We start from the raw sequence: 22,481 nt of genomic DNA, 5'->3' as shown, positions 1-22,481 counted from the left end.
AGGATGGCATTGAAATATCTTCAGTTCCTTCTGGAGTATGTGTCCCTCATATAGGCTGTATTTGGGTGCTCTCTAGTGGACAGTAAAAGTAATCAAGTGGAAAGCTTTGTTAATGTCCATTTTCTCTAAGCCAACTGATCCACTATCTTAGCTGCCAACTCTTGCCAAATGCTTTTGTTGCTCTGCGCATACTTCTAACACTTCCTGTAACAGTTGCCAGTGGAGAATGCAGCTTCTCGAAGCTGAAGTTAATAAAAACTCATCTACGCTCCACAATGACACAGGAGAGGCTGGTTGGCCTTGCAACCATCTCAATAGCTGGTGATTGGCATAAGGAAAGGCAGTACTGCAGTGTGAGTTAAGAAATGTAATTATTTTGTTGTTTTTTTTAAAGAAGCTCTCAGGCCAAACCTATGGCCTACCCTGTAAATAAACCAATGTGAAATGTTAAATCTCTGGAGTGGGATTGATTTATCCCAGAACCCCTCAATGTCAGGGGGAGAAACACTGAGCCCTGATGTGACAAAAGAGATGTGTTGTCACACTGCTTATTGGGAAGTCTAGTGTATGAATGTATTGTGGTTTAGTTTAATAGGTGGGTGTAAGGAAAAACAAGCAGGAAAGCAAAAGAATGGCTTGAGGTTAGCCATATCTCAGCAAACACTTGAGGGTCATTAAGAGACAACGCCAGGACAGGAAAAGTCCTGGGAATGCAGAACAACAAAAGGACTACAGTACAGTAACTCCTTGCTTAAAGTTGTAGTTATGTTCCTGAAAAATGTGACTTTAAGTGAAACGATGTTAAGCGAATCCAATTTCCCTATAAGAATTAATGTAAACAGAGGGGGTTAGGTTCCAGGGAAATTTTTTTCACCAAACAAAAAACTATACACAGTATAAGTTTTAAACAAACAATTTAATACTGTTCACAGCTGTGATGATTGTGAAGCTTGGTTGAGGTGATGAAGTTAGAGGGTGGAAGAGGGTGGGATATTTCCCAGGGAATGCCTTGCTGCTAAATGATGAACTAGCACTCGGCTGAGCCCTCAAAGGTTAACACATTGTTGTTAATGTAGCCTCTCACACAAGGCAGCACAAACACGAGGGAGGGGAGACAGCATAGCAGACAGAGACAGACACACACCTTGTGTGTGTGGGAGAGAGAGAGATGCGCACTGCCTCTTTAAGTAAGCTGAGCCACTCTTAACTGCATTGTCTTTTTAAGTGGATCAGGAAGTTGAGACAGCAGCTGCTGCCCCAAGCTCTCTCTGTCTCTCTCCATCCGTGTCCCCACCCTGCTCTATATGGAGAAGGGGTAAGCAGGGTGTAGGAGCAGGGAGAGGGGGACACTCTGACATTAGCTTCTCCCTCCCGCCCCCTCCTGCAGGAGGCTCGGGGAGCAGCTCCAAGGCAGAGGGCAGGAGCAGCACATGGCAGTGCGGGGAGGGACAGCTGAACTGCCTGGCAATTGATAGCCTGCGGGCAGCTGCTGCACAGTGAACTTAGGGGAGTGGGGAGCTGATGGGGGGGCTTCTGGTCCACCCTGGTTACAAGCCTCCACAAGCTAGCTCCAATGGGCTGCTCTTCCTGCAAGCAGTGGACAAAGCAGGTGGCTGCCAAACGACTTAGAAGAGAGCATTGCACAACTTTAAACGAGCATGTTCCCTATTGATCAGCAACGTAACAACGAAACAACGTTAACTAGGACGACTTTAAGTGAGGAGTTACTGTAGTTTCAAAAGGGACACTGTCTCTCTCAATGCGGGTAGTTGTTTAGGGGAACCAGACTAAGATGGGAACCAGACTTCATATACACCTGCTGGGGTATATGAAGACGTGAGGCCTGTTTAGGTTACTACCAGGAAGACTGTAGGTAATATGTAATGCTGTTGTGCAAAAAAAAAAAAAAAAAAAAAAGGCAAATATCATTCTGGAATGTTTGTAAGCAAGACATGAGAAGTAATTCTTCCACTCTTCTCAGCACTGATAAGGCCTCAGATGGAGTACTGTGACCAGTTCTGAGCACTGCACTTTGGGAAAGATGTGGAGAAACTGGAGAATGTCCGAAGGAGAGCAACAAAAATGATCATAGGTCTGGAAAACATGATCTATGAGGAAAGATTGAAAAAAATGGGTTTTGTTTAATCTGGAGAAGAGAAGACTGAGGGGGGACAGGATAACATTATTCAGATATGTAAAAGGGTGCTATAAACAGGAGGATACTATGGGGTGCTGGAACAATTTTTATAGTGGGGGCACTGAAAGCGATTGAACCAAACTATAAACCTTATATATAATGGAAACCACTTCAAGCCAGGCGGTGTGGCAGCACCCATACCTCCAGCACCAATGGGATGACACTGTTTTCTTTAACAACTGTGGCTAGGACAAGAAGAAATTAGCTTAAATTGTGGCAAGGGAGATTTAGGTTAGACATGAGGAAAAACGTCTTAGCTATAAAGGTAGTAAAGCACTAGAACAAATTACCTGGAATCTCTATCACTGGATGTTTTTAAGAACCAGTTAGTCAAACACCTGTCAGGGATGGTCTTGATAATATGTAATGTTACCTCAGTGCAGGAGACTGGACTAGATGACCTATCAAGGTCCCTTCCAGTCCTACATTTCTAAAGCCATGTGTGTGGTCTTGTTTTACAATTCTTGTTTCTCTAGATGCTTTGCACTGATAAACAAACAATACCTGGTTTAAGAAGACGGTTTGGTTATTATATGCACCACTGGTCACAGACTCCCGAAGTGAAGAATCACAGTCGGACCTGCTGGGTAAGAACAGTTCATACCACAGGGTATTGTAACCCAGGGTCCAGTTCAGGAGTGGGTGAAGCACAGAATTCCACCTCAGAGAGGTAAAGGCAAGAAGCCAAGAGGGGGTGCACCCACAAAGGTGCAACTAGCCCTGTACCCATGATGCTAATCTGCATATTTGTATAGAATCATAAACCTCAATTTAAAAAACCAGAAGCTGCGGTTGGATTTAGTGCTGGTGAAAGGTATCAGATTGACAGGCAGTGGGAGGGAACAATGTCACTTGCAGGACAGCAGCCTGCTAACCTTTCCACACACATTGCTCTACCAGTATGTCTCCAACCTGACTGGTAGGGACTCAGCCTCTTGGGGCAGCAGGGAGATTTCAAGGCAGATCAACACTAAAAATGCTGCATTGGTGCAGCTGCATGGATGCAGACGTGCTGCTGTAGGCTTAAATGAAGTTGCTCCTATGCTGACAGGAAAGCTTCTACCATCAAGGTGGTTAATCCACCTCCCGGAGAGCTGGTAGCTATGCTGACAGGAGAAGATCTCCCGTCAACATAGCATTATCTACACAGGACGTTAGGTCAGTATAACTATATTGTTCACGCGTGTGGATTTTTCACACCCCTGAGCAGGAGAGAGGTTTGGGGTGAGGTGGGGAATAGGGGGTGGACGGGGAGCTTGGGGTGTGCAGGGCTGCCATGATGGGGAGAGGTGCCTCTCCCCTGGCCCCAGACCTGGAGCTGCTGCGGTGGGGAAAGATGCTCTTCCTCAGCCCCAGGGCTGCTGCGGGGAGAGAGGGTTGGGGGGAGTCCTCTCTCCCTACCGCAGCCCCGGGGCAGCTGCACCCTAAACACCTCATCTTCAGCCCCACCTCAGAGCCCATACCCCCAGATGGAGCCCTCACCCCTCCGCACCCCAACCCTCTGCTCCAGTCCTGAGCCTCCTTCTGCACCCTCATCCCTGGCCCCACCCCAAGACCACACCCCCAGCTCGAGCCCTCACCCCCTAACTACAACCCTCTGCCTCAGCCCTGAGCCTCCTCCCTCATGCTGAACCCCTCATCCCTGGCCCCTCCCCAAGCCCGCAAACCCAGTTGGAGTCCTCACCCCCCAACTCCAACCCTCTGCCCAATCCTGAGCCCCCTCCCACACTCCGAACCCCTTGGCCCACCCTCGCCACACATCACCTCCATACTGGTGCACATAACAAAATTAATTCTGCAGATGGATGGAAAAAAATAGAGGAAACATTGCCTGGGAACAGGGGCGGCTCTAACTTTTTTGCCACTCCAAGCACAGCAGTCAGGCAGCCTTTGGCGGCTTGCCTGCGGGAGGTCCCCAGTCCCGCGGCTTCGGCTTATCCGCCACCGAATTGCTCCCGAATCCGTGGGACCAGTGGACCTCCTGCAGGTGCACCGCTGAAGGCTGCTTGACTGCTGCCCTTGCAGGGACCAGCAGGGCGCCCCCTCCCCCGTGGCTTGCAAAATCAGGCCTCAAGTTTTAATAACATATTTTTGGGTTTATTTCATTTCTACAGAAGAACAAAGACTCACGGGACAGTTTGTATTCGCATGAGTTCAGCTACTAGTGGTGCCAAACAAAAGTGCATCTAGGTCAGGATCAAAGTGCTCCTTTTGTGCTGAATTGCAAATAGTTTCAACAGGGCTGAATCACCTGTGCTGGCAATATTCTGCAGCTCATCAGAGGGCAAAGGTGGGGGCATGAAGCCTTCAGTGACAAATCTATTGAGAACAATTCTGACACATTTTAGTTAGTGGATTCTTTTATTAAAGGTAATGACACTGGGTGGCACTATTACTAAGTTTTGTAAAGGCATGCGAGGCAACTAGTTAAAGTACACAGTGAACAGATGAGCAGCCTAGTTCAGCTTGTGACATGGGAATACTGACAGTTATCCCATTGTCTGGTGAATACTTCCAATATACCAAGAACAAACACAAGGGAGAGGAATTTGTAGAGTAATCCTTTGAAAAGCACAAAGCTAAGCTGTAGTCGTGGCCGAGTGGTTAAGGCGATGGACTAGAAATCCATTGGGGTCTCCCCGCGCAGGTTCGAATCCTGCCGACTACGCGTTTCTTTTGGCTCGTTTTCCCGCCTGTAATTTCAGCGAACGCCCCCGTGGGGCAGAGCAGCCGGAAAACAGGCCGGGGGAGCGGGGCCAGCCCAGCACGGAGTCTCTGCGCCGCCGCTGGCTCCTAGCAGGGGAGCGGTCTCGGGGCTCTGCCCGGGCCGGGGCGGCAGGATGCAGCAGGGCGCGGCGCCGGCCGTGCTGGTCACCAGCAGGTGAGGGGCCCGCGGGGCGGGGCACTGTCCCCGGGTCTGCAGCGCCTCGGGGCAGCGGCCGCTTCCTCTGCCGGGGCGCCTCGCTCCTGCGGCCGCAGCCCCCGCTGGGACACGGCCCCGGGGGGCTGCGGCCTGCGCGGGATCTGCCCCGGCTCCCACCCTGCCGGGGCTGCAGCGCCCCATGCTGGAGCCTCCCCCAGGGCACCCTCGGCAGGGCGCCCCGCCGGAGCCCTGCCAGGAGCCGCCTCTGTGCCGCCGCGCTGGGGCCTCGGCCGGGCCTGGCTGCCGGGCGCCTCCGGGCTTCGCGGGGAGCCGCGGGCGCCCTGCCGTGCGGGTGCGGGTGCGGGTGCGGGTGCGGGGGGGGGGGTTAGGCAGCACTAGCAGGAATCGGCTGGAGCCCTTTCCACAGCCGCCAAGGGGGCACTGGGGAGGTGGGGGATGAGCTGAAGGAGATCTGACCGCCAATAGGGCTGAATTACCTTCCTCCCCCTGGACATCTGCCAGGCCAGCTCCCTGCTCTTGAGCCTTCCCCTTTCCCAGAGAGAAGGGAGGTTGTTAGGCCCTTTGCTGGGATCCAAAGTTACGGGACAAACTCTTGAGCATCAGAGGTTTCCGCGCTGACACTTGGGTTTTGGGCTCTGCAAGTGGGAAACCCAGAACTGTGGCAACAATCCATCATTTTCTGTGCAGCAGGAGGGACTCCCTTTTCATTAGCCTGCCTCTGAATAGCTGTACAGCCAGGCGCAATTTTCTGCAAAAGCCTGTTATGATGCTGGATGGCAATGCCAGCACTGCCTTCTTAGTCAGTGTAAATTAAGCCATTTTAATTTCTGTCCTGCTAGAAATTCTGGATGTGAGATTACAAGTGAAAAATGTGTGGTTTCTCTGCAAGTGTTTGAGGTTCTCTGCGGCTATAGAGTAGTGTATAAATTCATCAACATTATTTATTTATAAGCATGGAGCTGGGAAGGGCACAGGCTGCTTTATGGTCGTCTTTGTGGCCGTAGGTAATGCACCTAAAACCATTCTACAAATGTGTGATTAGACAAATAATATTCTGAAAGTGAACATTGCCCACTCTTCAGTAAGAGCCTAATCCTGCCAGGTGCTGAGGGCATTTGGCTGCTTCTCAGTCAAGAGGATAATGATAATAATAATAATATAAATCTAATTTCTTGTTATAAGAAAAGTTTAGAATTTGTAGAATGCAGCAAAAATTGCTGAGTTCCTAAAATTGTGGGATTGGCATGTTTGTTTGCATGCTTGTTGGAGAATGAGTATGTTTCAAGGTACGAGTATGTACAAAGTACAGTAGAAATACCATCTTTTTGTTCTGCGTTTGGACAGCACCTCCCACAGTGTGATCCTGATCCATGAGCAGGTATCCTTGTTGCAACCATACAAATAATAAATAAATCTTGAAAATTATGTATAGGAAAAAATCTGCATGTGCTTTTGATAGTACTCATTATCAGATGTGCATAGAGTAGCCTTCATCTTTATTTCTGTTTATATTCTGCTGTAAGCTTGGTGATATTTAACTAGGCTGCATGCCTAGCAGCTTGAGCACTGGTCTGGGGGGAGGCCAGAGTTGTGTCAGTATGGAGAATATTATATGTGGTTATATCATATCCTACAAAGTCTGGGCAGGATAAAGTGGACGATATAGTGGCGCATATAGACCCCTGACAAGTCTGTGTGGGGGACCAAGGTCTGGTGGTAGGCAACTGCATCCCTTGTTCCATAACAAATGATGCCCCTGTTTACTACTCTGAGTAGTCCCACTGATGTCAATGGAATGACTCATGGTGACGTTTAAGCATTTCTTTAATGTTGCAGGTTCAGGGCCTTGGGATTGTAAACTCTTCTGGGCAGGGATCGTCTCTTACTCAGTGTAATCATAGAAGGCCGAGCATGGTGGGGCTTCTGGGGGCTACCAAAATTCAATTAATAACAATACTGATAGATCCAAAATGTCCTAGGGGCATTCATTTTGAACGTAGGCAATTCAAAAACTCTAAAAGTCGCTTCAGATAATGCATCTTCCTGAATTTCCCTGCCACTTCTTGTGGTTTTAGGACTACAATTTCCTAATTAAAAATAAATAAATAAATAAAATTCTCTCTCCTGTTACTGTGGGAGAGGTTTGCCCAAATAACAGGGAAACTGCACGTGGGAAACAATGACGATGAAACTGACCACACACAAAGTGCTGTCAAAGGCACAAAGTCAACAAACTGCAAACAAAAATATCATTTCCCTCTCTAAACTCTTTCAGTTATAGTAATCTTGGTTGTTAAAAAGCCCAAAAATCAGTGTGATTATTTTTTTTGGGTGGATAGCCCTTTAAGAACTCTGATTCAGTAACTCTTGTAGTTAAACTAGTGTTTTGAACCCAATACATTTGAAGTCAGTTGCTATCTTCATATACAAGAGTGTTGACAAGCTGCTAGATTTCATTCTAGACAAAAGAGTTGTTCCATGGACCGAGGAAGCTGGAATAATAGTGAATGGTTTGTCAGTACATTTTCCTTTTCTTATTGTTGGGGGTGGGGAGAGGGAGAACAGATTGCTTTATGAATCTGCAATATAGAGATGTGTGTAAGGATTTGCTACCAGAAACAGAACTTAGTCAAAACTACCAGCCTGCTGAAGTGTTGACTAATTCTTACTGCCGCAATCTGAGTGAGTAAGCATTTGGGGAGTGTTGTCTCTAACGTAAATCTATATTTAAAACAAAACAGATTTTACTGTCAGATGTCCCTTACTCAGCATTGTTGGCTGCCAGTGCTGGAGAAGACACTCCAAATAACAGCCGTAATTTATATGTGAGTGAAGCAATCTTTTGTGCAAACATATAAGCAGTATGGGCAAAATTCTGTTTTCTTACATCAGGACAACCCTGGTAAAGTCAATGAACCAGTGTAACTGAGAACAGAATTTGGCTTGATTTTAAAATGAGTCTCTACCAGTGTTCAGAGAAAGAAAAGGGAATTTGGACAAGACAGAATTCCACATAAAGCATATAACATTAGTTACCTAGGGTGAAATCCTGGCCTCAATGAAGTCAGTGAGGCTAGGATCATGTTCCTTTTCAACACAATCTGCAAAGAAGGGTGGGTGAGAAATTGGGCTAGTGTGCTTGTTTGTTTTTTTATGATTTATAAAGAAACCTCAGGTTTTTTTGTTTAAAAAAAATCAACTTGGTTTTTACATTAGAAATTATGTCTTGTCTTCTCGGTATCAGTATCTAAAGATACAGTATCTAACTCATCAGTATCTAAAGAACTAGTTCTATTATGACATCACATAAAAGCGCACAGGGAAACCTGACATGTTGAGAGGGGGAGGGATTTATGGTTAGATTATTTAAAACTATTTGCTTTCTGTTTTTTTTAAGCACATTTAAAACTGAAATACCTAAGTACTGTACACAACCTTACATTAAGAACATTTTGACACTAAAATATTGTTAAGTTTTTATATTAAACGTTCTTAATTTATTTTGGCAAACTGAGATAAAGCTGCTCATCGTCTCATTAACATAGCTTTCTTTTGCCTATGACATGATCCCTTGTTCATTAACTTTTAGGACAGTGGGTAATCTTTCACTGTACACTCTTATCTGAAATATCATTACTGCTGCCATCTGGGTCTTTGCCTACGTAGCATTTACTTGGTAAAATACTTCTCTGTATAATACCTATGCTTTTCTTTTGTTTTTTAAAGTTACATTGGAAAACTAATCATGCTATTTCTAGCATCAACTTTGGATGCTTACACTCATGGTATTGCTGGTTTCTGTACAGCACTTTGGCATAATTGAAAAGTGTTATCAAAATGATTTTCAAATGTAGGGCCAGATCCTCAGCTGATCTAAATTGGTATATCTCTATTGCAGTCAAAGAAGCTACAGCAATTTACACCAGCTGAGGATGTGCTCCATGTATTTTTTTTTATGCATTGTGCATACACTTAGTGATACAGCACGTACACATCTAGCCATTCTTTTTCTCCCTTCTGAATTACAGTGACTTACTTAGGGCTTGTTTAGATTTGAAAAACTACAGTAGCAGAGCTTAAGCACTTCAGTGTAGACACTCACTACAGCAGTGGTCCTCACACTTTTTCCATTGTGCCCCCTGATACCTATAACGGGTGCTTGTACGCCCCCATTCCCCCGAGCTGCAGCTGAGAGCAGGGCTAGAGCCATGGCCGGGAGCAGGGCCGGAGCTTGGGGCAGAGTGGGGCTGAGTGGTTCTCCCTCCCTGGCCTTTGTGGAGGCTGGCCCTGGCCCCGCCATCCTCCCCCCTCTCTCCCACCCAATGTTTCTCTGCACCCCGCTAGGGAGGTGCATGCCCCACAGTTTGGGGACCACTGCACTACAGTGATGGGAGGGATTCTCCCATTGGCATAGTTAATCCACTTCCCCAAGAGGCAGCAGCTAGGTCAACAGAAGAATTCTTCCATCGACCTAGCACTGTCTACACTAGGGGTTAGGTTGGCTTAACTGTGTCGCTGGGGCTGTGTGGATTTTTCACACTTCTGAGCAACGTAGCTGGGTTGACTTAACATTTGAGTGTAACCTGGCCTTAGAATTATTGCAAGTTGACCTACAAGTAGTTACAGCTTTTCTGGGGCTATCCAAACAGCCGGAACATAGCACCCTGGTGTATACTCTGGAATTTGTAATGTTAAGGAAAATACAGTACAGTACTGTACTGCACTATTTAGTGTACTACTTTTCCCCCCAAACCTCCCTCCATTAATCCTTAACCATACTCCACAACAAAACAATAAAGAAGGATCTCAAGAGCTCTAGCATATTCACATTAGAGAAAGGAAGCTCATTGGCTAGGGCACTTATCTGGGCTCAGGACATCCAAATTCAATTCCCTTCTCTGCCACAGACTTCATGTGTGACCTGGGCAAGTCACTTTGTCTCTCTGTGCCTCCCTAAGGATAAAATGGGGAGAATACCTCCTAGGGGTGTTGGGAGGGTATAGACTGAGAGGCACGCAGATACTACGTTAATGGGGCCATATAAGTACCTAAAGTAAATAACTGTCTGTTACTTAATCTGTCTAAAATATCTTACACTTGCCTTTCATCCTTATGGCTAGGAGATCAAAGTACACATTGGTATTGACCTACCACTGAAAGGTAGACACATCTGAGGTAGCAACTGTTTAACTAAGCACGGCAACAATGTACAATGATTAGAACAGGAAGAGGAACGATACTCTTATTGGAAAGTGAATTGGAACGTCTTTTATGTCAGGTGCATGCCTGGTATCCTCACTGCTCCTATTTGCATTTGAAATGGTGCTGTGGTAACTCAAGATGGTCACTGTGGTTCTATTTGGAAGGCAAGTTTCTTTTACCTGGGAATAAACAACTTATATTAATAATATCTAGCATCAGCCCAGCTGAAGTTTGAATCAGTTTCTGATTAGCTGGTAGTTCTCAATGCTCTTCTTCATCTCAGTTGCCTAGTTCACTTCATGAGCTACTGCACGATTCCAGTGATCTGAAGAAACCTCTGAAGCACGTAAATCGATCAGTGTAATAAGAGGGAGGGAGACACTTGGAAAGAAGCAAAAAGAACTATGAAATGTGACCTGTTTCCAAACACGTGGCCATACTTAAAACAGAGGCCAAGTTTGCAAGTCCCAGACACAGCTGTTGTTTTAAAACCTACCAAGCAATGTGTAATCCAGTTCTTCTGCAGGCCCAAGCTCGATCAAAACACTAACTTGTCAGTAGGTCTGGCTTTCTGATTTGTGGACCCCATGTAAAGACAGGGCCCCAAGCTGTCAGAAAGGGAATGGGCTGGCTGACGAACTGCACAGTTGAGGCTTCATCTTCATTGCTGAAAGGGAGGTGTGTGTGTGTCTGGTCTACACTAGAAAATTAGATCAACTCAGCGTGAAGAATCCATATAACCACATCCAAGCCAACCTAACCCTTGGTGTAGACAGTGCTAGGCTGATGGAAGAATTTTTCTGTTGACCTAATTACTGCCTTTCGGAGAGTGGATTAAATACAGTGAGGGGAAAATCCTTCCCATCACTGGAGTGAGTGTCTACACTGAAGCGGTACCGTGGTGCAGCTGCACAGTTTAAAGTATAGACATAGCCTGTGTGTGTGTTTTACAGTGAGATAGCTATTGTGCAATAGTTATGTCACTGAAAAATCTTAGTGGAGACAAGGCACAAGTTTGACTGCCAGGTAGCTAGGTGAGGTCAGCGCTGTACTCCCCACCCGTGGTTGACCTTCCCTAGTTGCCATGGTAAAACTACAGTGCTTTGCCTCCATAGCTGATGCACGTTAGTTATCCCATGATAACAACACACCTTTTTTTTATCTGTAAAGACAAAACCTTAGAATCTGATTCTCTCTTTGGCTCTCAAGCACATGTTCACATTGTGTCTCAGGCTTTCCCTGCTTTCAAGCAGATGCCTGTTTTTTCTTTCCGTGTTCCTTATTCCCTCCTTACTCAGGCAGAACTCTCCAGGTTAAATCCTGGCCCCTTGAAGTTAGTGGCAAAGCTCCCATCGACTTCAGTGAGGCCAGGATTTAACCTTCAGCTGTTACTGTGGACTTTGCCTGAGGACGGAGTGTTGCATAGGTCTTGTGAATTTTAGCCAGATGCAGCTCTGCTTATACCTCGAGGTGTAAAATCCAGGGCTCCTATTCTCCTGCCCCAGAATATGAGTAACTTTCACTGTAGTTGTAGAATAAATATAAAATTAGAGAATGAAAGTTAGCTCAAGTTGGTTAAAGGAATATGTGTTATAAAGAAAGGCCGTGGAAGTAATGAGTTATAAGGCGAGAAGGAATGAAGTAGGGAGGATGTCTGGTTCAAAGAATCACTGATGAAAAAAGGGGAAATTTCTAAAAAGAAGGGCTCTGACTGATAGGGATCACTGCAGAGGCTTTAAATAAGACAAAGAGAATTTGTTGTAAAAAGAGCCAAAGTGGGCTTTCCCACCCCACATACCAGTGTTATCTAAGAGCTGTTGGTGAGCAAGAAGGAGGGGAAGAAATAGGGAGGGAAGGGCTGAGGGAGAAACACTGTTGTAAATCTTACCTGGATTAAGACTGGAAATAAAAGTGAACTGTCTCAAATTGGTTTTTAGCTGAAGTCAGTAATTGGCAATGACATCGCCTGTTTGTTAAGGGGTATAAAAAGTAAACTCTTAAAAGGTTCATTACTACCACCTGCTTGACCATGTTGGGTCTAAGCACCACTGGGCTTAGCTCTTTTGTAAGTATCTTGATCAAATTCTTATAAATGTTTTGCTACTGTTTGGATGCAGTAAATTGCATATTAATTTTTGCTTATTATTTGGGCTTTTTAGGCATGTTTAGAGCAATTGGCCTTTGGATCCAATAAAGGAATTTATGGTTAAATTAGTGTCATGATAATATCCTGCATAAATAATAAATAATTTCAACAGTAGTCAGTGGAAGTTATGTGTATACCAGAGAGGAGGATCAGGCCTGGAGATCCACTCCTGTAATTCACTATGGCAACAAACAACCTTTGCAGCAATAATAATTTTGGTTGCTTTGGCCCCCGTGGTGTTTGTAAAGAAAAAGTGTTCTAAGATATCTGAGGGTTCAAAGCCGGCAATGACACTTTAGCCAAAGAGGCTGAGGCTGATGGTCCTTTCTCCATCTCATCTGTGAGTGGGGCATGCAGAAGGTGAGCAAATGGCAGGTAGTTCATTTGTGCACATTTAGGCAATGTGGCCATGAAAATCGGTAGACCTGTTTGTAGTGATTTGAATGCTATGAAAAGTGGTTTTGTTTGGTTAATAGGAGTTGCTGTTCCTTGCAAAGGGTGCATACATTTTAAATAAGAAACAGAATAATACAAGGTACAATAGAAGGAATTTCTCAGCAGAACAGAGGATGATTAACCTTTTTACAGATAACCTCAAATAGTATAAAGTAGAAATTTACATTTAATATATATTTAAATGGGACTTCGGTGCTTCTGAAATGGGAGTTAGATGCTGACCTGCATCTTTACGCACCTAAATACCTTTGAAAATATGACCCTTAGGCTAAAATCCTGTGGAGGTTCGCAACCTATTGGAGAAGTTTATTTTGGCTGCAGCAAATTTTAAAGTTTGCGATTAAAAATGAATGCAAAATACTTTTCAGTCTTGATGCTGAATTGTATAGGTTTTGCAGTCTATCTTGTTAAGCTTAGTATAGTCAGTGCTACTTTAAATACTTATATATTACATAAGCAACATTTGTTATTTCTTTCATAGCATAGTTGATGGTGTCATATTTTCACTAAATAGCAATGGTTTAAGGACCAAATTTAATTTTAGCTCCAAAGCCTATTAAAATGGAAGTCTTTTCATTGAATTCAATGGACCTTTGATCAAGTGTTCTTTGAGGCAATCAGTAAAGGTGTTCGTGTCAGTGCTGTCTATATTTGAACCGACTTTTTGTTTTTGTTCGTAGGCAAGTTCAGAATGCTCACACAGGGATAGATTTGTCAGTGCCAAAGTACCAGGAAATCCGTGGGAAGATGATGTCTGGCCACGTGGAATATCACATTGTAGCTGTTACCCGACTGGCTGCATTCAAATCACCAAAACACAAACCTGAAGATGTGGTTCAGTTTATGGTAAGTAGTTAATCAATGCTGTGTTTGATAAAGAAATCTTTTGGTTTTTTTTCCCCTCTGTCAGCGTTCATTATTCTTATACTGTTGTAACACTACATGTTTGATCATATTCATAATCTTTAGTATGACAGTACAGTCTGGGCTGTTACAGAAATAACAAAACTTTGCAATACTTTGCTAGATACGCTGGAGGGTAGGGATAGGATACAGAGGGACCTAGACAAATTAGAGGATTGGGCCAAAAGAAATCTAATGAGGTTCAGCAAGGACAAGTGGAGTCCTGCACTTAAGACGGAAGAATCCCATACACTGCTACAGACTAGGGACCGAATGGGTAGGCAGCAGTTCTGCAGAAAAGGACCTAGGGGTTACAGTGGACGAGAAGCTGAATATGAGTCAACAGTGTGCCCTTGTTATCAAGAAGGCTAATGGCATTTTGGGCTGTATAAGTAGGGGCATTGCCAGCAGATCGAGGGACGTGATCATTCCCCTCTATTTGGCATTGGTGAGGCCTCATCTGGAGTACTGTGTCCAGTTTTGGGCCCCACACTAAAAGAAGGATGTGGAAAAATTGGAAAGAGTCCAGCGGAGGGCAACAAAAATGATTAGGGGGCTGAAGCACATGACTTATGAAGAGAGGCTGAGGGAACTGGGATTGTTTAGTCTGCAGAAGAGAAGAATGAGGGGGGATTTGATAGCTGCTTTCAACTACCTGAAAGGGGGTTCCAAAGAGGATGGATCTAGACTGTTCTCAGTGGTAGCAGATGACAGAACAAGGAGTAATGGTCTCAAGTTGCAGTGGGGAAGGTTTAGGTTGGATATTAGGAAAAACTTTTTCACTAGGAGGGTGGTGAAGCACTGGACTGGGTTATCGAGGGAGGTGGTAGAATCTCCTTCCTTAGAGGTTTTTAAGGTCAGGCTTGATGAAGCCCTGGCTGGGATGATTTAGTTGGGGATTGGTCCTGCTTTGAGCAGAGGGTTGGACTAGATGACCTCCTGAGGTCCCTTCCAACCCTGATATTCTATGATTCTATGATCTATAATTGTGCTTTTCAGCCAAACATTTCAAAGCACTTTACAAAAGTAGATGAATATTATCTCCACATAAGTCATGGAGCACAGAGATTTCCCATCCTATCTTCAACATCTTCTGAGGCTACCTATGCTCCCCAAGCTGTTCTTGCTAAGTAATAATGTGATTTCTCGAATTTAATATGTACTCTACAGTGAGATTGGTCTAATTCCCTGTTTATTGTTAGTCATCCTGGCATTTCACCCTTCCTGGGGAAGTCATAAAGTAAACCTGATTTATAGGAATGGAATTTTATCCTATCAAATATATTTTCCTCAGTTGTCCCTGACTTTGTTGGAAAATAGTTTGAGCATGTGGAAGTAATTTTAAACCTTGAGTTTGTAGTGTGGTAGGGTATATGCTTCACATTGGTTTACTGTTGTTATTTGTATTACCATAGCACCTTGGACTTAGTTGTAGACTAGGACTCCATTGTGCTAGATACTGTACAGACACAGAACAAAAAGATGGTCCCTGCTCCACGGAGCTGACAATCTAAGTATAGGACAGGCAGAGGAGTAAGATGAAACATTATGGGTCAGCATGACAGGCAGTGGTCTCGGCACACCAGCAGTCTAACCATTGTCAAGTTTTTTTGTAGACATCATGGCAAAGAAGAGTTTTGAGAAGGTTTTGAAGAAGGATAATGAGGTGGCTTTGTACATGTTTGTGGGGAGCGCCTCCCAAACATCTGACCAGAGGGAAGGCGGAGAGAGTTGTAGGAGGGGATGGTGGAAAAGGAGTGAGCCAAAGGGCAGGAGAAGGTCACATTGTATATTGTCAGTTTTCTCTTGGCAGAAAATGTTAAGATCCCGTGAGAGGGAGAAGTAGAGGCTGGAGGAGGGAAGGGTTTGAGAAGTGAGTCAAAGGCGTGAACAGCAGCTGGGATTGCAGGTGTGATATTCAGTTGAGTTGGAGAAGTAGAGTTGCATAGTTCAGAAGATGGCAGAACTGAAAGAGACGAATGAATTAGTCATGGAGGAAGTCATCTGGTTTCAGGATTTCTGCCAGAGACGCTCTGCAGCACGAGAGCAGGAGCAGAGGAAAGAGATGTCGGGTTGGCAGGGAAAACCCTTGTGTAACGCTGACAGACCCTGGTTGTCGGCGGGCGGGATCGAACCTGGGATCTCTGGAGCTAAATGCATGAGCCTCTAATTCTATAATGAGATAACTGGCTCTGTGGATATGGGGAAAGCAGTGGATGTGACATATCTGTATTTTAGCAAAGCTTTTGATACGGTCTCCCACAGATTCTCGCCAGCAAGTTAAAAAAGTATGGATTGGATGAATGGACTATAAGGTGGATAGAAAGCTGGCTAGATTGTCGGGCTCAACAGGTAGTGATCAATGGCTCGATGTCTAGTTGGCAGCTGGTATCAAGCAGAGTACCCCAGGAGTTGGTCCTGGGGCTGGTTTTGTTCAACATATTTATTAATGATCTGGATAATGGGATAGATTGCACCCTCAGCAAGTTTGCAGATGACACTAGGCTGAGGGGAGAGGTAGCTATGCTGGAGGGTAGGGATAGGGTCCAGAGTGACCTAGACAAATTGGAGGATTGGGTCAAAAGAAATCTGATGAGGTTCAACAAGGACAAGTGCAGAGTCCTGCACTTAGGACGAAAGAATCCCATGCACTGCTACAGGCTGGGGACCGACTGGCTAAGCAGCAGTTCTGCAGAAAGTGACCTGGGGATTACAGAGGATGAGAAGGTGGATATGACTCAGCAGTGTGCCCTTGTGCCAAGAAGGCTAATGGTATATTGGGCTACATTAGTAGGAGCATTGCCAGTGGATTGAGGGAAGTGATTATTCCCCTCTATTCAGCACTGGTGAGGTCACATCTGGAGTATTGCATCCATCTTTGGGCTCCCCACTACAGAAAGGATATGGACAAATTGGAAAGTCCAACAGAGGGCAACAAAATTGATCAGGGGGCTGGGGCACATGATTTACGAGGAGAGGCTGAAGGAACTGGGCTTGTTTAATCTGCAGAAGAGAAGAGTGAGGGGGGATTTAATAGCAGCCTTCAACTACCTGAAGGAGGGTTCCAAAGAGGATGGAGCTCAGCTGTTCTCAGTGGTAGCAGATGACAGAACAAGGAGCAATGGTTTCAATTTGCAGTGGGGGAGTTCTAGGTTGGATATTAGGAAACACTATTTCATTGGAAGGGTGGTGAAGCACTGGAATGGGTTACCTAGGGAGGTGGCGCAATCTCCATCCTTAGAGGTTTTTAAAGTCTGGCTTGACAAAGCCCTGGCTGGGATGATTTCTTTGGGATTGGGTCTGCTTTGAACAGGGGGTTGGACTACATTGACCTCCTGAGGCCTCTTCCAATCCTAATCTTCTATGATTCTATGATTCTACTGCATGAGCTAAAAGTCATATAGCTGTTAGCTAAGGCTGTAGAGCAAACTCATTAATCGCTCTCTCTAAGTGGTCTTGGTGCCATTAGAGGGGACAGAACACCACACTCAGGAGGTGTGTGGGTTACACTTGCAATGGGAGAGAGAGGCAAAAGACTCAAGGGTGGAAGAGAGTGAAGCATGTAGAGAATCAATAACAATATCAGTGGAAGAGACTAGGGAGGGAGGGCTGAGAGCAAATGAGAAGTCATCAACATTGATAGACTGGAAGGCACAGAAAGGCTGAGTGGCAGGGCGTGAGGGAAAGGGCTGATGGGAGATGTTGAAAGAGATTAGGTGATGGTCAGAGAGGTGGACTTTAGCGAAAGAGAGCAGAGACTGGTAAAGACTATGTTGAGTGAAGAGCCCTTTTTGTGAGTGAGAGAGAGCTGAACAAGAACTACAGGTCAAATTAAGAGGTGTGGGCGAAGAAACATACAGCTAGGGGGTTGGATGGCTCATCAGCATGGGGTTGAAGTCACCAAGGATGAGTGTGGGAGATTGTGAGGAGAGGGTGAGAGCGAGAGCAAGGAATCAAAATCTGAGAAAAAGGCTGACGGGGAGGAGTTGGGCAATGGTAGATGACAGTGACATGGAGTGGGGAGGAACATTGAGAAAGGGGAAGAGGGAAGGTTTGGAAGCAGCAGGAACAGGAGAGGAGAAGCCCTACATTCCCACCACCATCTGATGTAAGGTGGGGCTGTGAGAGAAGAAGAGGCCTCTATAAGAGAGTGCAGCTGCAGTGTCAGATGGAGGGGTGCAGGTCTCTGTGAGAACCAGAAACTGGAGGGAGGGAGATATGAAGAGATAGTGGATGGTTGTGATTTTTTTAGCGATGGAATGGGCACGGGGTGGAGGTGGAGGTGGCAGCAGCATGCATAACAGAGATGTCAGTTTTCCGTCATATCCATGGGAGATCATATTGAATTAAGTTTAAATATCTTTGGGGTCCATTGTAGTAAATGAATGGCTTATGTATTATTGTGGGCCAGGATTGTATGTAACCTCTCAAAGGGAGAGATGTGAGACCTGGGGTTTTATATGGAACAATGTGCCAGACAAGAATGGACTTTTGGAACAAAAATTAAGTGGTTTTCCTGGGGAATATCTAGGGGGAGGTGAATGCAAATTCCCCACCTCCGATTATGCAAAACCCTGGCCTTTTGAAGCTACATCATGGGGAGGAGGCCGTTATCTTCTGATCACAGCTCCATGAGGGCAAGATCAAAGACCCAAGCTATATAAATGAAAGACTGAACTATTCATGGTAGTTCTGGTTCTGAATCTGAGACAGTTATGAACTTATCACCCAGTTGTGGGTTTTGAAGGAATGATATCTACCAGAGCCTGAGGCAGGAGTTGGGGTGACCTCTGATAAGCTTTTTAGCATGTTTGCAGGTTCTTTTATTGTTTTTAATATGTTTTCTCTGTAATGCTTTCACCTTAACAATAAATGTACTTGCTTAGAAAGAACTCTAACTGCAGGAAGTACACTGCTTTGAAGAGAAAGCAAAGCGCAGACACTGGCCTGTTTAGGCAGTCTGGCTTGCTGGGAATATCACATTGTAGGCAGGGAACTGCGCAACCTTGTAAAACCCCTGGTTGGGAGGGAGAGATATGCGGGTCTCTGCTCAAGACAGGAGCAGTCAGCCTGGAGTGGGTCCTTCAGAGGACCACAGAGGGGATTGGTGCAGATGCCGTGAACTGTGACAGTGGGATAACAGCTTTTTATTGACTTGTTCTACAAGATATACTGTGTGCGTATAATCAAAACTAGTTTAACAAGGAAGACCTATTTCACTTACAAATGTGAAATACTCTAGCCCTACCATTTCTTTGATTTGAACAATATAGCTTTACCTATTAACCTGCAGTTTGCATGTGTGTGTGTTTGCATAGCATTTGGTATCAGTACATTTAAAATGCAGTGTTCATATTGAGTATCAGCACGAGCAGTTCACTTCCAAGATGAGTCTTCAAATCAGAGTCTTTGTGAATCTGAAGTTATTTAAACACTTCCATTTGTAAAGCACTGCAGATTGTAGTGTTGGCTGTAGATAAGCATTAACCTTGGGGTCACACTTGCTAAACTAAAGAAAAACTCGGCTGTGTTTCCTTTTAAAGTTCAGAATGTTCTCAGTATATAGAAACAATGGAGTTGCTTTATTTTTAAAACTGAATCATAGCTGCCATTGAGAAGGTAAAGCTTAATTATTGCACACAAACTGCCATTTTCTGGGATGGTGATACACTGGCTTCTCTTATCTCAAATGCGTTTCTACTGCTCACACCTGGTCTTTTCAGAAGTAAGTCCTCCACTGCCCACTCTCTTTTTAGAACGCACCCAGCCATTGACGTTTTGTGTTATGTATCAGCCTAATACTCAGTGTAATTACTTATTAGTTCACAATTTAATTTGCTGATTAAGTTTATTAAATGCTAAAATAACCCTGCCCTTACTGTCTTGTTCTCTTACATACAAAATGCAGCTTTATTAGGTATGCACCACACACACACTAATACAGGGGTTGGCAACCTTTCAGAAGCGGTGGGACCAGTCTTCATTTATTCACTCTAATTTAAGGTTTTGCGTGCCAGTCATACATTTTAATGTTTTTAGATGGTCTCTTTCTATAACTCTATAACTAAACTATTGGTGTATGTAAAGTAAATAAGGTTTTTAAAATATTTAAGAAGCTTAATTTAAAATTAAATTAAAATGCAGAGCCCCCTGGACCGGTGGCCAGGACCTGAACAGTGTGAGTGCCACTGAAAATCAGCTCACGTGCTGCCTTCGGCACGCATGCCCCTGCACTAATCGTTCTCTGTCTCTCTCTCTGTATGTATATTTTATCTGTGCATGCATGCAAATTTTGGCCTAAAATCTCCTTGTGACTTGGTATCCTATCTGTGAATGGGGGATAATATTTCCCCACTTTAGAGGGATGTTATGAAGATAAGTTCATTGTTTGTGGAGCACTCAAATACTAGGTGATAAATGCAGCTGAAAAGCCCCTGGGGTAATAAAACAATTCCACACTCAGTGCAGCAGTTGGTTGGTGTGCAGTAAATAAGACATGGGGCCACATGTTGCTGAAAAGAAATATTGAGCCTCATCCTATTTGCACTTAATGAGGCAGGATGGAAAATATAGCATGTGATCATGTAACTGTATCATAATACTGAGGCACAAGATTGCAGGGACAACCTTAATTACATCTTAACTTCTTATCTTTTGAGTGCTTGATTTTGCAACCTGGGACTGAAATCTCTGTCAAAAGAGATTGTTTGTTTGTTTTCTCTTGTGTCCTTTCAAAGCCTGCAATTGTTTCAATTCAAAGGCCACAATGCCAGGCCTCCATTTCCCTGTAGTATGAAGAAGTGCTTTTTAAAAATGGAAAACACAGTTCAAATGTGCATACTGTAAAATACTATAAAATGAAGAGTAGTGCTCAGAAAGCTGTCGGGCAGTGAGCTAAGGATACACCATGTCTTCTGCACTCTGAAACCCTTGTGAACAAAAAGCACAAGAGCATGAGTTTGGGACAAGGGCTTTGTTGTGGTGTGTGCCTGTCCTCTAGTGCCCTCTGCTGACCTAATGAGGCCCTGCAGGCACTCCCTGCTTCAGGGCCCCTTAACAACTCCACACCCCCAAAGGCGGATGTAAGACAAAATTCCCCTGACTGGGGTACTACTTTATTAAAGCCAAATAACCTTGAAATAAGGTCTGTCCCCGTGGGATCGGGCTGCCCAGCCCTCCTCCTTCTTGGGGCTTGTAGTTTCAGTCCTGGGCTCTCTGGCCAGAAGTCTCTCCCTTTGGGCTCAGGGTTGCACAGCCCCCCTCCTTGTGGCCTGTGGTCTCTGGGAGTTCCTCTGTTTTGGAGAGGTGGTTTCTCTGAGAACAATTCCCTGAAACTGAGCCCTGAAGGCCTTTTATCAGGCCCAAATGCATCTTATTCAATTAACTGCCCACACAGGCTCTTTAAATTAGCTTCTCACAGTAGCGGGGACCGGGGGGCGGTACTTAACTTCACATACATCTTGATGATTTCACTGGGATTCCTCATGTGTATCACTTGTAGGGTTGGAGCCAAAGTTTCAGTCTCCACCTTGAACTTCCGGGCAGTTTTCTGACTCTTCCAGCTATTTCAGCATGTTTTTATTCCTGATAAATGTATTTATGTGTTTCTAGCAACAAAATCCTTCTTCCTAAAGTGCATGCTGTCTTTTCAGAATGAATGTTGTAAATAGGACCCCTGTCATGCAAATATGTTTTTGCTTAGTTTTATTTACGAGTAGTCTCTTTGAAGTTGATTAGCCAGAGTCTTAGATGGTGTGAATTAGTATAATTCTATTTAAGCCAGTTATGCCAGTTTACACCATCTGAGAATCTGGCCAAAGGATACTACTCACATGAGTAAAGTTAAGCACTTGTATAAGTGTTTGCAGAATCGGGGCCTAGAAGAATCATAGGTAATAGGAAAAAATCATTTGAACCACATATTACAGATTAATAGTATTGATTTTTATTTATTTGCTAGAATAAAAAAAGATATTTAATTCTGAGTTTGGTACATGATAGACTGTTCCAGCAGAGGGCACTTAAGCACTGTCTCAGATTATTTTGTATGGTGTAATAACGTGCAGACTTTCAGGTAGAAAATTAATATGCTTGGGATAGAGTATTTAGTACATTCTGTGTGCTGTATTGCACATTATAGTTGGTTGTTGTGGGAAGCCCACAGGGATTTTCAGTGGTTTAATTAGTAACATTGTACAAGGGTGCACATTTGCTTTAAATTCAATAGTGTAATTAAACACAAATTGAGATTTATGAAAAATGTGTACATTTGGTTTGCATAGGAAGATTGACATTGTCTGGAGTGAAAAGAAAAAAGTAATATTTAAGGTTTTTTTTGTCTCATCCCAATGCTCAGTTTTGAATTTGAGTATAATATTGGGGGGGGGGGCAGTTCTGTGAATTAGTTGCTCTTTCATATTAGTTTAATAAATTAACTTGCTACTCATTACAATTAATTCTACATTTGACATATTGTGCACGTCATTGAAGAGCAATATCTGTTCTTGTGGAGAAGAAACAAGGAAACTTCTGTCCCTACTCTGTCTATACTGCAGAACCTATGCCACAGCCCCCAGTGTAGATGCAACATATGCCAACAGAAGGAGGAGTTCTGCCGGTAAAGTGTAACCCTTCTACCAGCGGCCTTAGGCAGCAACAAGGGACAGGTCCTTATTTTAGGGGATTCTCTGCAG

General features: G+C 44.4%; 1 protein-coding gene and 1 non-coding gene across 3 annotated transcripts in view; both read left to right on the top strand.

Moving 5' to 3' along the window:
• The first annotated feature begins 4,783 nt into the window (after window positions 1–4,783).
• On the top strand, window positions 4,784–4,865 carry TRNAS-AGA. Its single transcript has one exon. It is a non-coding gene; the product is annotated as a tRNA-Ser (tRNA).
• Window positions 4,866–4,936: 71 nt separating this feature from the next.
• Window positions 4,937–22,481, top strand: part of HS1BP3 (HCLS1 binding protein 3) — a 78,971-nt gene continuing 61,426 nt past the window's right edge. The window contains exons 1-2 of one of the 2 annotated variants that reach the window (XM_039532679.1): window positions 4,937–5,078; window positions 13,566–13,731. In XM_039532679.1, coding sequence (XP_039388613.1) covers window positions 5,038–5,078; window positions 13,566–13,731 — 207 coding nt within the window. In that variant the 5' untranslated portion in view covers window positions 4,937–5,037. Of the gene's footprint in view, window positions 5,079–6,419; window positions 6,460–13,565; window positions 13,732–22,481 lie in introns of those variants that run through there. The other variant, XM_039532680.1, reaches the window with a different exon arrangement.

The sequence above is a fragment of the Mauremys reevesii genome, linkage group 3 (genome assembly GCF_016161935.1).
Source record: "Mauremys reevesii isolate NIE-2019 linkage group 3, ASM1616193v1, whole genome shotgun sequence".
Classification (NCBI taxonomy): domain Eukaryota; kingdom Metazoa; phylum Chordata; order Testudines; family Geoemydidae; genus Mauremys; species Mauremys reevesii.
This window is presented reverse-complemented; position numbering and strand designations above follow the sequence as displayed.